The sequence below is a fragment of the Lithobates pipiens genome, unplaced genomic scaffold (assembly GCF_037356315.1).
Source record: "Lithobates pipiens isolate NorthernLeopardFrog02 unplaced genomic scaffold, aLitPip1_a1.2 Scaffold_1, whole genome shotgun sequence".
NCBI lineage: Eukaryota > Metazoa > Chordata > Amphibia > Anura > Ranidae > Lithobates > Lithobates pipiens.
The window spans coordinates 185,884,055-185,896,811 of NW_027507685.1; the positions used below are offsets into that span (position 1 = coordinate 185,884,055).

The 12,757-nt window shown below is 45.4% G+C and overlaps 1 protein-coding gene across 2 annotated transcripts in view; it reads right to left on the reverse strand.

Moving 5' to 3' along the window:
* Positions 1-8,906: 8,906 nt before the first annotated feature.
* Positions 8,907-12,757, reverse strand: part of LOC143980386 (carbonic anhydrase 12-like) — a 95,440-nt gene continuing 91,589 nt past the window's right edge. For both annotated transcript variants that reach the window (XM_077479000.1, XM_077479001.1), the window contains exons 8-9: positions 11,371-11,525; positions 8,907-9,114 (exon numbers count right to left, since the gene is read on the reverse strand). In XM_077479000.1, coding sequence (XP_077335126.1) covers positions 8,995-9,114; positions 11,371-11,525 — 275 coding nt within the window. In that variant the 3' untranslated portion in view covers positions 8,907-8,994. The remainder of the gene's footprint in view (positions 9,115-11,370; positions 11,526-12,757) is intronic.

Below are 12,757 nucleotides of genomic sequence, written 5' to 3' on the forward strand. Positions count from 1 at the left end.
TGCCAGCGCACGCAAAAGCAGAATGCAGCATTTCTCGAAGCAAGGCCTGGAAGTGCTGCATTCTGACAGCCCTCTGCGACGGCGGTAACATTTCCGCCATTTTGTGTTTGTACCGGGGGTCTAAGTACGTTGCCACCCAGTACTGGTCCTTGACCCTCATGCTTTTTATACGGGGGTCCCTATTAAAACACTGGAGCATGAAGGCCCCCATTTGCACTAAAGTGGAAGCGGTGTGGTGGCCTGGCTCCTGCTCATCATCCAGGATAATGTCGTCCTCTTCATTCTCCTCTCCCCATCCTCGCACAACAGGGATCCCAGAAAGGTTTAAAGCATGCTCTTCTTGCTCCTGCTCATCCGCCCCGGCACCATCCTCCTCTGACTCCTCATCAGACTCCTGTTGTTGACTTGTCTCAGATAGAGTAGCCCCCCCTGGGAATTCATCCAGCATTGCGACTTCCTCATCTTCCCGCTCCTGCTCCTCCACAGCCTGATCAATGACACGACGCAATGCACGCTCCAGAAAGAAGGCATAAGGTACCATGTCACTGATGGCGCCATGGCTGCGACTGACCAGTTTGGTGATCTCCTCAAATGGCCGCAGAAGTCTGCATGTGTCGCGCATGAGCAGCCACTGGCGCGGTGAAAAAAAACCCAGCTCCCCAGAACCGTTTCTTTCGCAGAGTTCATACAGGTAGACGTTAACTGCACGTTTCTGCTGGAGCAGCCTATCAAGCATATAGAAGGTTGAGTTCCATCGCGTCGGGCAATCGCAAATAAGACGTCTGACCGGCAGATGGTGTCGCCGCTGAATGTCAGCAAGGCGAGCCATGGCCGTGTAAGATCTTCTGAAATGGGCCGAGATTTTCCTTGCCTGCCGCAAGATGTCCTGGACCCCAGGGTATTTGACAAGGAATCGCTGCACGACCAAGTTTAAGACGTGTGCCATGCACGGCACGTGCGTGATTTTGCCCTGTTTCAATGCGCTAAGCAGATTGGCACCGTTGTCACACACCACTTTACCAACTGTCAAATTGAGCGGTGTTAGCCACTCATCTGCCTGTGAACGCAAAGCTGAAAGGAGTGCCGGGCCAGTGTGGCTCTTTGCTTCCAGGCACAACAGACGCAGCACGGCATGGCAACGTCTCACCTGGCATGTGGAATAGGTTCTGGGGAGCTTGGGCGGTGCAGTGGAAGAGACGCTAGCAGCGGAAAAGGAGGAGGCAGCTGAGGAGGAGAGGGAGGAGGATGGAGTAGGAGGAGGAGAAGAAGAGTCAGGCCTGCATGCAATCCGTGGCGGTAAAACCAAATCTACACGGGTGCCACGGGTTACATGCTTGACGGCCGTCAGAAGGTTCACCCAGTGGGCAGTAAAACTGATATACCTTCCCTGCCCGTGTTTGCTAGACCACGTGTCTGTGGTCAGATGTATCTTGGCACCGACACTGTGTGCCAGAGATACATTCACTTGCCGCTGAACATGGCCATATAGCTCTGGGATGCCCTTCTCTGAGAAATACTTCCTTCCTGGGACCTTCCATTGTGGTGTTCCAATGGCCACAAATTTGCGAAAGGCCTCCGAGTCCACCAGTTTATATGGCAGTAGTTGGCGGGCTATGAGTTCTGACAAGCCAGCCGCCAACCGTTGGGCAAGAGGGTTATCCGGCGTCATCATTTTTTTACGCTCAAACATTAGGCCCACGGAAGCCTGCCTTTTTGCAGAAAAATGTGAGCTTGGCGTGATGGAAGGTGGAGTGGAGGACAATTGTGAGGAGAGAGGAGAAGGAGAAGTAGAAGACGAGGCTGGACGGTGAGAGCCTGCAGTGTGGCTTTGTGTGTTCCGTTGCTCCCACTGGGCTCGGTGATGGCTGCTCATGTGCCTTCTTAAGGCGGTCGTCCCTAGGTGAGTATTGGGCTTACCGCGACTAACGCGTTGACTGCAAAGATTGCAGATGGCAACGCTATTGTCAGCAGCGGACACGTTAAAAAAAGCCCACACTGCGGAGCCATGTGCCGGTGTCCTGGGAGCGCCAGATGTGACCGTACATGGTCGATGACTCGCTCCTGATACATTTGCAGTCTGCTTTGTCCCTGCTGTGCAATGTAAGTCATTGCTGCTTCTCCTCCCTATCTGCTGGTCCATATCTCCCTCTGAACTCCCCTCCTCTTCCTCTCTTGTGGGCACCCACGTGACATCACTAGACACGTCATCATCAACGTCACCTTCCCCACCGCTATAAGTAGAGTAGGCAGCAACACCGGGGACCAACCTCCTCCTTGGGCTGATCTGGGTACTGGCGTCAGACTGCTGAGTAGCGCTTGTTGCTACCTCCTCTTCCTGATCCAATACCAAGAGTGGCTGCGCATCAGAAATGTCCTCTTGATATGGATCGGAAAATAATTCCAGTGACTCAAGCGGAAGGTATGTGGTGGTGGTGGTGGTGGTCGTGTTGTTGGTGGTAGTGTCTTTGGGGGTGCACATAGCAGAGAGTGAAGAAGAGGGTGCAGATCGAGAGGATGAGGAGGGTGCAGAAGAGTAAGGCTGAGCGAGCCACTCAACCAAGTCTGGTGCATCCTTTAAAGTAATTGAACGCACCTTCTGCAACTTCCCACTTTGGCTCAAGCCTGTTGCTCCTGCCCTACCCCTACCACCCCTGCGGAAGGGCCTGCCTCTTCCTCTGCATGTCATTTTTTAAATGACCCTGTGACAAAACTCTTAGTCCCTATACCGCTGAAGGACTGCTGCAGTATAGGTGAGCGGTCAGCAGTGGTGCACGTCAACCCTATCTATTGTGGACCTATAGCGGTCCTTACAGAACAGCAGACTGTACCGCACTCAAGCCTATGTACCGTAGCACCCTATACCAAGTTACCAGTCCTTATAAGAACTTTTGTGGACCAAGCAGGTTGTGTATTAGTGTTTAGCAGACTGTACGTCAGTCCCTATACCGCTGAAGGACTGCTGCAGTATAGGGCAGCGGTCAGCAGTGGTGCACGTCAACCCTATCTATTGTGGACCGATAGCGGTCCTTACAGAACAGCAGACTGTACCGCACTCAAGCCTATGTACCGTAGCACCCTATACCAAGTTACCAGTCCTTATAAGAACTTTTGTGGACCAAGCAGGTTGTGTATTAGTGTTTAGCAGACTGTACGTCAGTCCCTATACCGCTGAAGGACTGCTGCAGTATAGGGCAGCGGTCAGCAGTGGTGCACGTCAACCCTATCTATTGTGGACCGATAGCGGTCCTTACAGAACAGCAGACTGTACCGCACTCAAGCCTATGTACCGTAGCACCCTATACCAAGTTACCAGTCCTTATAAGAACTTTTGTGGACCAAGCAGGTTGTGTATTAGTGTTTAGCAGACTGTACGTCAGTCCCTATACCGCTGAAGGACTGCTGCAGTATAGGGCAGCGGTCAGCAGTGGTGCACGTCAACCCTATCTATTGTGGACCGATAGCGGTCCTTACAGAACAGCAGACTGTACCGCACTCAAGCCTATGTACCGTAGCACCCTATACCAAGTTACCAGTCCTTATAAGAACTTTTGTGGAACAAGCAGGTTGTGTGTTAGTGATTAGCAGACTGTACGTCAGTCCCTATACCGCTGAAGGACTGCTGCAGTATAGGGCAGCGGTCAGCAGTGGTGCACGTCAACCCTATCTATTGTGGACCGATAGCGGTCCTTACAGAACAGCAGACTGTACCGCACTCAAGCCTATGTACCGTAGCACCCTATACCAAGTTACCAGTCCTTATAAGAACTTTTGTGGAACAAGCAGGTTGTGTGTTAGTGATTAGCAGACTGTACGTCAGTCCCTATACCGCTGAAGGACTGCTGCAGTATAGGTGAGCGGTCAGCAGTGGTGCACGTCAACCCTATCTATTGTGGACCGATAGCGGTCCTTACAGAACAGCAGACTGTACCGCACTCAAGCCTATGTACCGTAGCACCCTATACCAAGTTACCAGTCCTTATAAGAACTTTTGTGGACCAAGCAGGTTGTGTATTAGTGTTTAGCAGACTGTACGTCAGTCCCTATACCGCTGAAGGACTGCTGCAGTATAGGGCAGCGGTCAGCAGTAGTGCACGGCAACCCTATGTATTGTGGACCGATAGCGGTCCTTACAGAACAGCAGACTGTAACGCACTCAGGCCTATGTACCGTAGCACCCTATACCAAGTTACCAGTCCTTATAAGAACTTTTGTGGACCAAGCAGGTTGTGTGTTAGTGATTAGCAGACTGTACGTCAGTCCCTATACCAATGAAGGACTGCTGCAGTATAGGGCAGCGGTCAGCAGTAGTGCACGGCAACCCTATGTATTGTGGACCGATAGCGGTCCTTACAGAACAGCAGACTGTAACGCACTCAGGCCTATGTACCGTAGCACCCTATACCAAGTTACCAGTCCTTATAAGAACTTTTGTGGAACAAGCAGGTTGTGTGTTAGTGATTAGCAGACTGTACGTCAGTCCCTATACCGCTGAAGGACTGCTGCAGTATAGGTGAGCGGTCAGCAGTGGTGCACGTCAACCCTATCTATTGTGGACCGATAGCGGTCCTTACAGAACAGCAGACTGTACCGCACTCAAGCCTATGTACCGTAGCACCCTATACCAAGTTACCAGTCCTTATAAGAACTTTTGTGGACCAAGCAGGTTGTGTATTAGTGTTTAGCAGACTGTACGTCAGTCCCTATACCGCTGAAGGACTGCTGCAGTATAGGGCAGCGGTCAGCAGTAGTGCACGGCAACCCTATGTATTGTGGACCGATAGCGGTCCTTACAGAACAGCAGACTGTAACGCACTCAGGCCTATGTACCGTAGCACCCTATACCAAGTTACCAGTCCTTATAAGAACTTTTGTGGACCAAGCAGGTTGTGTGTTAGTGATTAGCAGACTGTACGTCAGTCCCTATACCAATGAAGGACTGCTGCAGTATAGGGCAGCGGTCAGCAGTAGTGCACGGCAACCCTATGTATTGTGGACCGATAGCGGTCCTTACAGAACAGCAGACTGTAACGCACTCAGGCCTATGTACCGTAGCACCCTATACCAAGTTACCAGTCCTTATAAGAACTTTTGTGGAACAAGCAGGTTGTGTGTTAGTGATTAGCAGACTGTACGTCAGTCCCTATACCGCTGAAGGACTGCTGCAGTATAGGTGAGCGGTCAGCAGTGGTGCACGTCAACCCTATCTATTGTGGACCGATAGCGGTCCTTACAGAACAGCAGACTGTACTGCACTCAGGCCTATGTACCGTAGCACCCTATACCAAGTTACCAGTCCTTATAAGAACTTTTGTGGACCAAGCAGGTTGTGTGTTAGTGATTAGCAGACTGTACGTCAGTCCCTATACCAATGAAGGACTGCTGCAGTATAGGGCAGCGGTCAGCAGTAGTGCACGGCAACCCTATGTATTGTGGACCGATAGCGGTCCTTACAGAACAGCAGACTGTACTGCACTCAGGCCTATGTACCGTAGCACCCTATACCAAGTTACCAGTCCTTATAAGAACTTTTGTGGACCAAGCAGGTTGTGTATTAGTGTTTAGCAGACTGTGCGTCAGTCCCTATACCGCTGAAGGACTGCTGCAGTATAGGGCAGCGGTCAGCAGTAGTGCACGGCAACCCTATGTATTGTGGACCGATAGCGGTCCTTACAGAACAGCAGACTGTACCGCACCCAAGCCTATGTACCGTAGCACCCTAGACAGACCAAGTTACCAGTCCTGATAAAGAGCTTTGTGGAACAAGTGAGTTGTGAATGATTAGCAGACTGCAGCAGAAGGGCAGCAGTCAAGTATAATATTCTTTCTATATTTGGAAGAAAGAATATTATACGTGTACAAGCCTATTACCGTACCACTGATACCAGTCCTGAAAAGAACCTTTGTGGAACTAATAGTAACAGCAAGTCTTTAAAATTATCCTCACTGCCTGACACACTGCTTCCTGCCTGTCCCTATACAAATTGGCAAAAAAGAGTAGGCTGGAACGATTAGCTGGAACAGCTCTTTTGTGGACCTGATAGTAACAGCTAATGATGATGATGATGATGATGATGAAGAAAGACTAATCTGGCTGAGCTGTCCCTAAAATAGCAGCATACAGCGCTCTGTCCCTTTATCTAAACTGACAAAAGAAACTCAGGCTGCTGACCTAACACCTATACCAGTCCTGAAAAGAACTTTTGTGTACCAAATAGCTAGCGTTTTCTCTGTCCCTACTCCACACAGGATCCTTTCCCTATAGTGACAGAAGAAAGAATGTAAAATGGCCACCGGATCGGGTGTATTTATAGGTTAGGGGGAATGTCCAAGTGTCCATGAGCTGTCATGTCTCAATTGGTTGTCCTGTAACACATGATAAACGTGTCACGAAAGGTTAAAGTTCTTGTATACATTAAACACGTAAGTCCGCCGGGGCGAACGACGGAAAAAGGCGTTCGAACCCGCGGACGGCGAAAGTCGGAAATTCGCCGCGAAACGACCGCCGGGCGAACCGTTCGGCCATCACTAGTGAGAAGTGAACTCAAAAATTTACGCCCTTAGAAAGCCTGAAGGCGGTGCTTGGTTTTCGGGGCCCCGTACGCGGCTAGGCTCCCAAAAAGTCCCACATATGTGGTATCCCCGTACTCAGGAGAAGCAGCAGAATTTATTTTGGGGTGTCATTTCACATATGCCCATAGCATGTGTGAGCAATATATCATTTAGTGACAACTTTGTGTAAAAAAAAAAAAAAAAATTTTTTTTTGTCATTATTCAATCGCTTGAGGCAAAAAAATAAAATATTCAATGGGCTCAACATGCCTCTTATCAATTTCCTTAGGGGGTCTACTTTCCAAAATGGGGTCATTTGGGGGGGTTTTGTACTGCCCTGCCATTTTAGCACCTCAAGAAATGAGATAGGCAGTCGTAAACTAAAAGCTGCGTAAATTCCAGAAAACGTACCTTAGTTTGTAGATGTGACAACTTTTGCGCAAACCAATAAATATACAATTATTGACTTTTTTTTTACCAAAGACATGTGGCTGAATACATTTTGGCCTAAATGTATGACTAAAATTGAGTTTATTGGATTTTTCTAATAACAAAAAGTAGAAAATATCATTTTTTTTCAAAATTTGCGGTCTTTTTACGTTTATATCGCAAAAAATAAAAATCGCAGAGGCAATCAAATACCATCAAAAGAAAGCTCTATTTGTGGGAAGAAAAGGACGCAAATTTTGTTTGGGTACAACATTGCATGACCGCGCAATTACCAGTTAAAGCAGCGCAGTGCCAAAGTGTAAAAAGACCTCTGGTCATTTACCAGCAAAATGGTCCGGTCTGAAAGTGGTTAATGAGGACAGACTTGGGACTGGCTAAATCTAACATTGTACAATGACTCCTGAGAAATAAGTTAAAGGTATTTACAATTTTATTTTATTTTTTAAAGAGGATATCTTCCTATAGCTCTGAGATACGGTATGTTATTGGCTGCTACTTCAGTCAATATAGGTCAAATACTGTTAGATGTAAAAGCAGGTTATCACAGCCAAAATCACTGAAACTACCTGCTTTTTTCTTTTCAAATAAATCAGACCGGGGTCTTGCTTCTTCATGTAACTGAGCGTAAAAAGATAAAAAATCAATTACTCAATTACTCATACACAATATATGATGCCAGCTTACAGTTGTTACCAAGGCTGTCCATTGAAATCATACGGTTCTATAACACCACATACAGCTTAAAGGCTCCACCCCCAAGCATGTAACAAAGGATTGTCCCTCTCAAAACCATAGTTAAATAACCCTTTTTTAACTGTATTAATCATTTTTTTTTTTTTGTTTTGCTTTGTTACATGTTGCTTATGACAGTGCCCAATTCCCATGCCTTTTTGTTAATCTATGCCCAAATGCCCAATGCCCAAAATGGAACAAGATCTGCTCCCCACAGCCTTCAAAAGGATTGTATTCACCAGTTTTGGGATGAGATTTGCCGAACCCAGGCAGATTGGTTCATCACTACACGGCTGTGTGTTCACAAATGAGCATAGTGCACAAATACAATTAATAAATGTAAAAAAAAAATCAATTACAGGGTTCTCTGTACTGTGTTAAGATAAGCAGTGATGTAGTGCAGACACTGTAGCCTGCATTTTGTAAATGGGCCATAAAATGTAGATCACAGTATGGAGTAACTTTGAAGTGTTTAGGGGATCTTAATATTCATTTGCCCTGTACTTGTGACCCACACAAGAGGTGAATCAGTGGCGGCCTGTAATGCAGGGTGCAGGGGTGCTGTCCGCTATCCATGCGTCTGGCCCCCTAATGTACATGCAGGGTGCTGAGCGCATGGATTTGAATGGGCTTTTTTTTTTTAAGCACGTGATTAGAGCCTGAGGCTCTAATAGGCTTCAAAAAAAGGGTGGGCTCAGGGGGCAGAGCACTGCACCTGAGCCCATCCAGTTGTGTGACAATAGCGAATTAATATCTTGTTTTGTCTTGAGACCCGTTTCCTGATTGGCCAAAAGGAGAAGTGATCCTATTGGCCTAAGAGGAGGGAAGAGACGCACGGCCTGAGGGGACACAGGAGAATCCACCGCCAATTGCCCGAAGGGAAGCACAAATGTGTGCAGACTAAACCCCTCTTTTTAACGCATATTGTTAGACAGGTTAATTGCTTGTCTGTGGACTGGTGGTAAGTAAAGCTTGTTTTTTTTCCTCGATTTATCCTTGAGTTTGTTTGTTACCCAAAGGGAAGCACTACCCGCGCCATTGATGGGGTAAGTGCCAGATGGTCTAAAAGCCACTTTTTAGCTCATACATGGGTAATTTAGGAAAAGGTCAGTTGTGGACAGGTTCTGATGTGGTAAATGTAATGGTGGATACACACTAAAGAAAGAAATCAAAGCTTATTCTTGCAGTAAGGGAGATTTATTTAGGTAATAAGGAATCCATAATAATAAAGCTTCTTGTACATGAATCCAATCGAGCTCCCCGCTAATATCTGTACACACTTCTTCCATTATATGGCTGGACTGGTCTAAAGTTGTCCTCCATTTTCACGGCTAGTATTTCATCAATCGTAGTAGAGTAAAGTGAACTTGTGATTGCGGCATACTGTGGGAGTAAAGGATAAAGTGCCAGGTATGAATTTTGATACATTTTTTTTAAATACTTTTTTTTATTTTATTTTTTGTTTTTTTCACAAGGGTGGACCCTAAGCAAATGTAGCCCCAATACTGCCCCTTACACTATAGAAGGAATACACCACATAATCAGTCAAAAAACACTAGGGTTTCTTGACATGTCCCATCGGAGTGGACACATCTTTCCCCATCATCATTCAACGACACTCATTTTTTCACCAGTATTCGATTTTCTACAGTCTCTGTTTCTTGTAGTAGTTTTCGCCCATTTTCAAACAAGATTTACCCATGTTAAAACAGGATTTTCCCAACATCTGTTCTTCAATGGAAAAGAGCTTTACTGTACTAATAATGATATTTATCACTCAAGAAATGTAGATGTTTTTTCAAAATTTTGCTCAACATTCAGCCATTTTCCATCTTGCACAATATTCAAAACCATTCTCTAGTTTGAAGTGGGGAATGTATATTTTCTTTTCTTTCAAGTTGTGGATTTTTTAGGTTATGGAAAGGGATGAACACTTGTTTTTAAAACAGGATCAGCTACATGTTTTTTTTACTGAAAAAAATTGAGCAAAAAACACAGCTTGGCCCCTCTCTGTAATAACCACACTCCAGTATACAAGATGGTATCCCTTTAGCAAAGGAGTGGCGGGCGTGCAGTGTGATACCAGTCCACATGCATTGAGAGTGGGAATGTAAATGCATAGTGCTTATTATATCATTTCAAATTATTACATGCATTTATATATCTTTATAAAAAAAATGTCCTAAACATTCATATTGTATTTATTATGTTAATTTTCCTATGGTTGTCCGCTCCATCCAATGGCCATTATGCAGTATTTCCTGATTGTAGTATATTTCAGGAAAATACTGTAATATGGCCACTAGATGGAGCTGAGGGTGACCACAAGGAAAAAATATTATACACAATACAGTGTTTATTCATGATGGCTATGCAAATGTTTAAGGCATTTATACAGTGAATTTTTTATAATGGACCACTTAGTGTTTAGAAATGTCCTATAAAACACATGCCCCTGTGAACGAGGCCTAAGACTGAGCATGACAGGTCACATCAGAGAAGTATTGCTGAATCACTGGAAAAAATCATTTGCCATTTGAATACAATTAATTTTAAATTTGCTAATGTCATGTCGTACGTGACGTGCGCCTGGTAAAAATTTGGTAGGTGTTACAGAGGACTATTCTCATCAGTGGCGGCCCCTCCATATGGGGTGCACAAGTGCCGCCCCCCTGTCGAAGCATCCGGCCCCTAAACTACATGCGGGGCGACAGACACATGAATTTCAATTTTTTTTGGTTTTTTTTAAGCACGATTAGGGCTTCAAAAATAGGGTGGCCTTGGGTCGCAGAGCACTGCGCCCCAAGCCCACCCACTTGCTATTGTCTTTCTGATTCTCCTCACAGCCAATCAAGAAGCAGTTCCCGAGACCCGATTGACCAGGGAGTCTTAAGACTCCTGGCCAATTGGGTCTCAGTCAGGACCCGCTTCCTTCCGGGCTGGAGGAGAAGTGATGGCCCCGGGGGGCGAGGAGCTGCAGCCAGGATCCACGCCACTCCTGTCCGTCTCCTGCGTTGAGGGGAGAGAATCACAGCATTCTTGCATTACCCTGTCTGTCTCTCGCACGGGGGGGGGGGGGGGGAACAGCTGCTTTTGTTGGGTTACCACACCCCCAACCCCCAAATATTGATCACCAGCCGCTACTGGTTCACATTAAAGTAGTTTTAAAGCCAATACATTTTTACCTTAAGACATTCTCCCTGCATTAGGATAAAAAATGTCCCAGCATTCTCATCACCCCCTTAAGCCCCCTAAATACTTACCTGTGAATCATCAAGCGTCTTACTATGGTGGCTTATGAAAAAGAGGAGGAGCCTGGGCTGCCAGCAAGGGACCCCAGAAAAGGAGGTTCAGGGCTGCTCTGTGCAATAGAATGCACAGAGCAGGTAAGTATGACTTGTTTGTTCCTTAAAAAAATATGGTTATGCCTTTGCAATCATTTTAAAAGATGATAAATGAGATGTTGGGGAAAATGGATATGAACATAACTAAATGTGGAAAAATGTGGGGGGCTAATGTTAGCCAATGGACGATTTACCACTCATTAGGTATGTTTTTTTAGTATTCAACTTTTTATCTCAGCATCCAAAATGTGGGTGTATCCTATGGGGCAGTGCATGGTTTTGTTGGTTAGGTTACCTGTAATTGGTCTAGCTGTTGAATTTGTGCTACGATATGCCACGTCACAACTTCAGAGCAAGGAGGAGTTGTGAGCGATCCTTGGTATGTGTAATACCCAGATGTTTGGTAAGGCAGAATTTTGCGAAGGTTAAAGTTAATTGAGGTTGACTGTCCTGGAAAATAAATATAAAAACATTAGATAAATAAAACAGTATTACACAGACCACTCTTTAAAATAAAAATAGTGCAGGCCAGGGCTGCTTTTTTACTTTTTTCTCTTGTCTTCCCCTCATTTTTTTAGATATTGGATATTTCCAGTTGCTCCATTTTACTGTAACAACATAAAACATACTGCTGTGCTAGCGCCCCGCAACCACATGCAGTGCACAGTGAGGTACGTGATCCAGCACAAGTGAGCCACTTTGCCGCCTTATAAAGATGTTATGCGGACAGTAATGCCCTGTAATTATGCTTGCCTCCCTGCGTTCTGGATAGTTGAGCACATGCTTTTTAAATGTGACATACAATGCAAAGTTTATGTATATATGCTTTGTTTTTGAATTTTAACTCTGATATATCTAATTTCAGATAGTGAGATTTATTGTTGTTTTCTCTTGCTACGTCTTTGAACCTTTTTCGGTGTCCTGAGGAAGCCTTTACGGCAAAACACGTAGACGTGACACACAAGGGCTCAATGTACAAATTATATCATTTCATATGATTTTTATATTGTTTTGAACAGTGTTATGATATTGTATTTTTCAATAAAATAAATATTTTTTTCTACTTTCCTATTTGCTTCCATGCCTTAAAAGTCCGACCTGTTGATATCTATTTGGTATCTTCTTTGTTTTCCCTTGATACATTACGGATGTGGCACTGTGGGTGCTCCCTCCTTCCTATTCCTGTACACACGGTCGGACATTCCGACAACAAAATCCGTCAGATTTTTTCGGTCGGATTTTGGCCCAAACTTGTCTTGCATACACACGGTCGCACAAAGTTGTCAGAAAATCCGATCGTTCAGAACGCTGTGACATAGAACACGTACGACGGGACTATAAATGAGCCAGTAGCCAATAACCTTTGTCTCGTAATTTATTCTGAGCATGCGTGGCACTTTGTCCGTCGGAATTGTCTACACGCGATCGGAATTTAAACAATCGGATTTTGTAGTCGGAAAATTTTAGATCCAGCTCTCAAACTTTGCGTGTCGGAAATTCCGATGGAAAAAGTCAGATGAAGCCCACACATGATCGCATTTTCCGACAACAAGATCCGATCGCACATTTTCTGTCGGAAAGTCTGACCATGTGTATAAGTGTTTGAATGGTATTAACCCAAAACCAAAATTATTATATATTGCAGCTTATCAATCATTAAAGGAGAAGTCCAGCCTGAGATT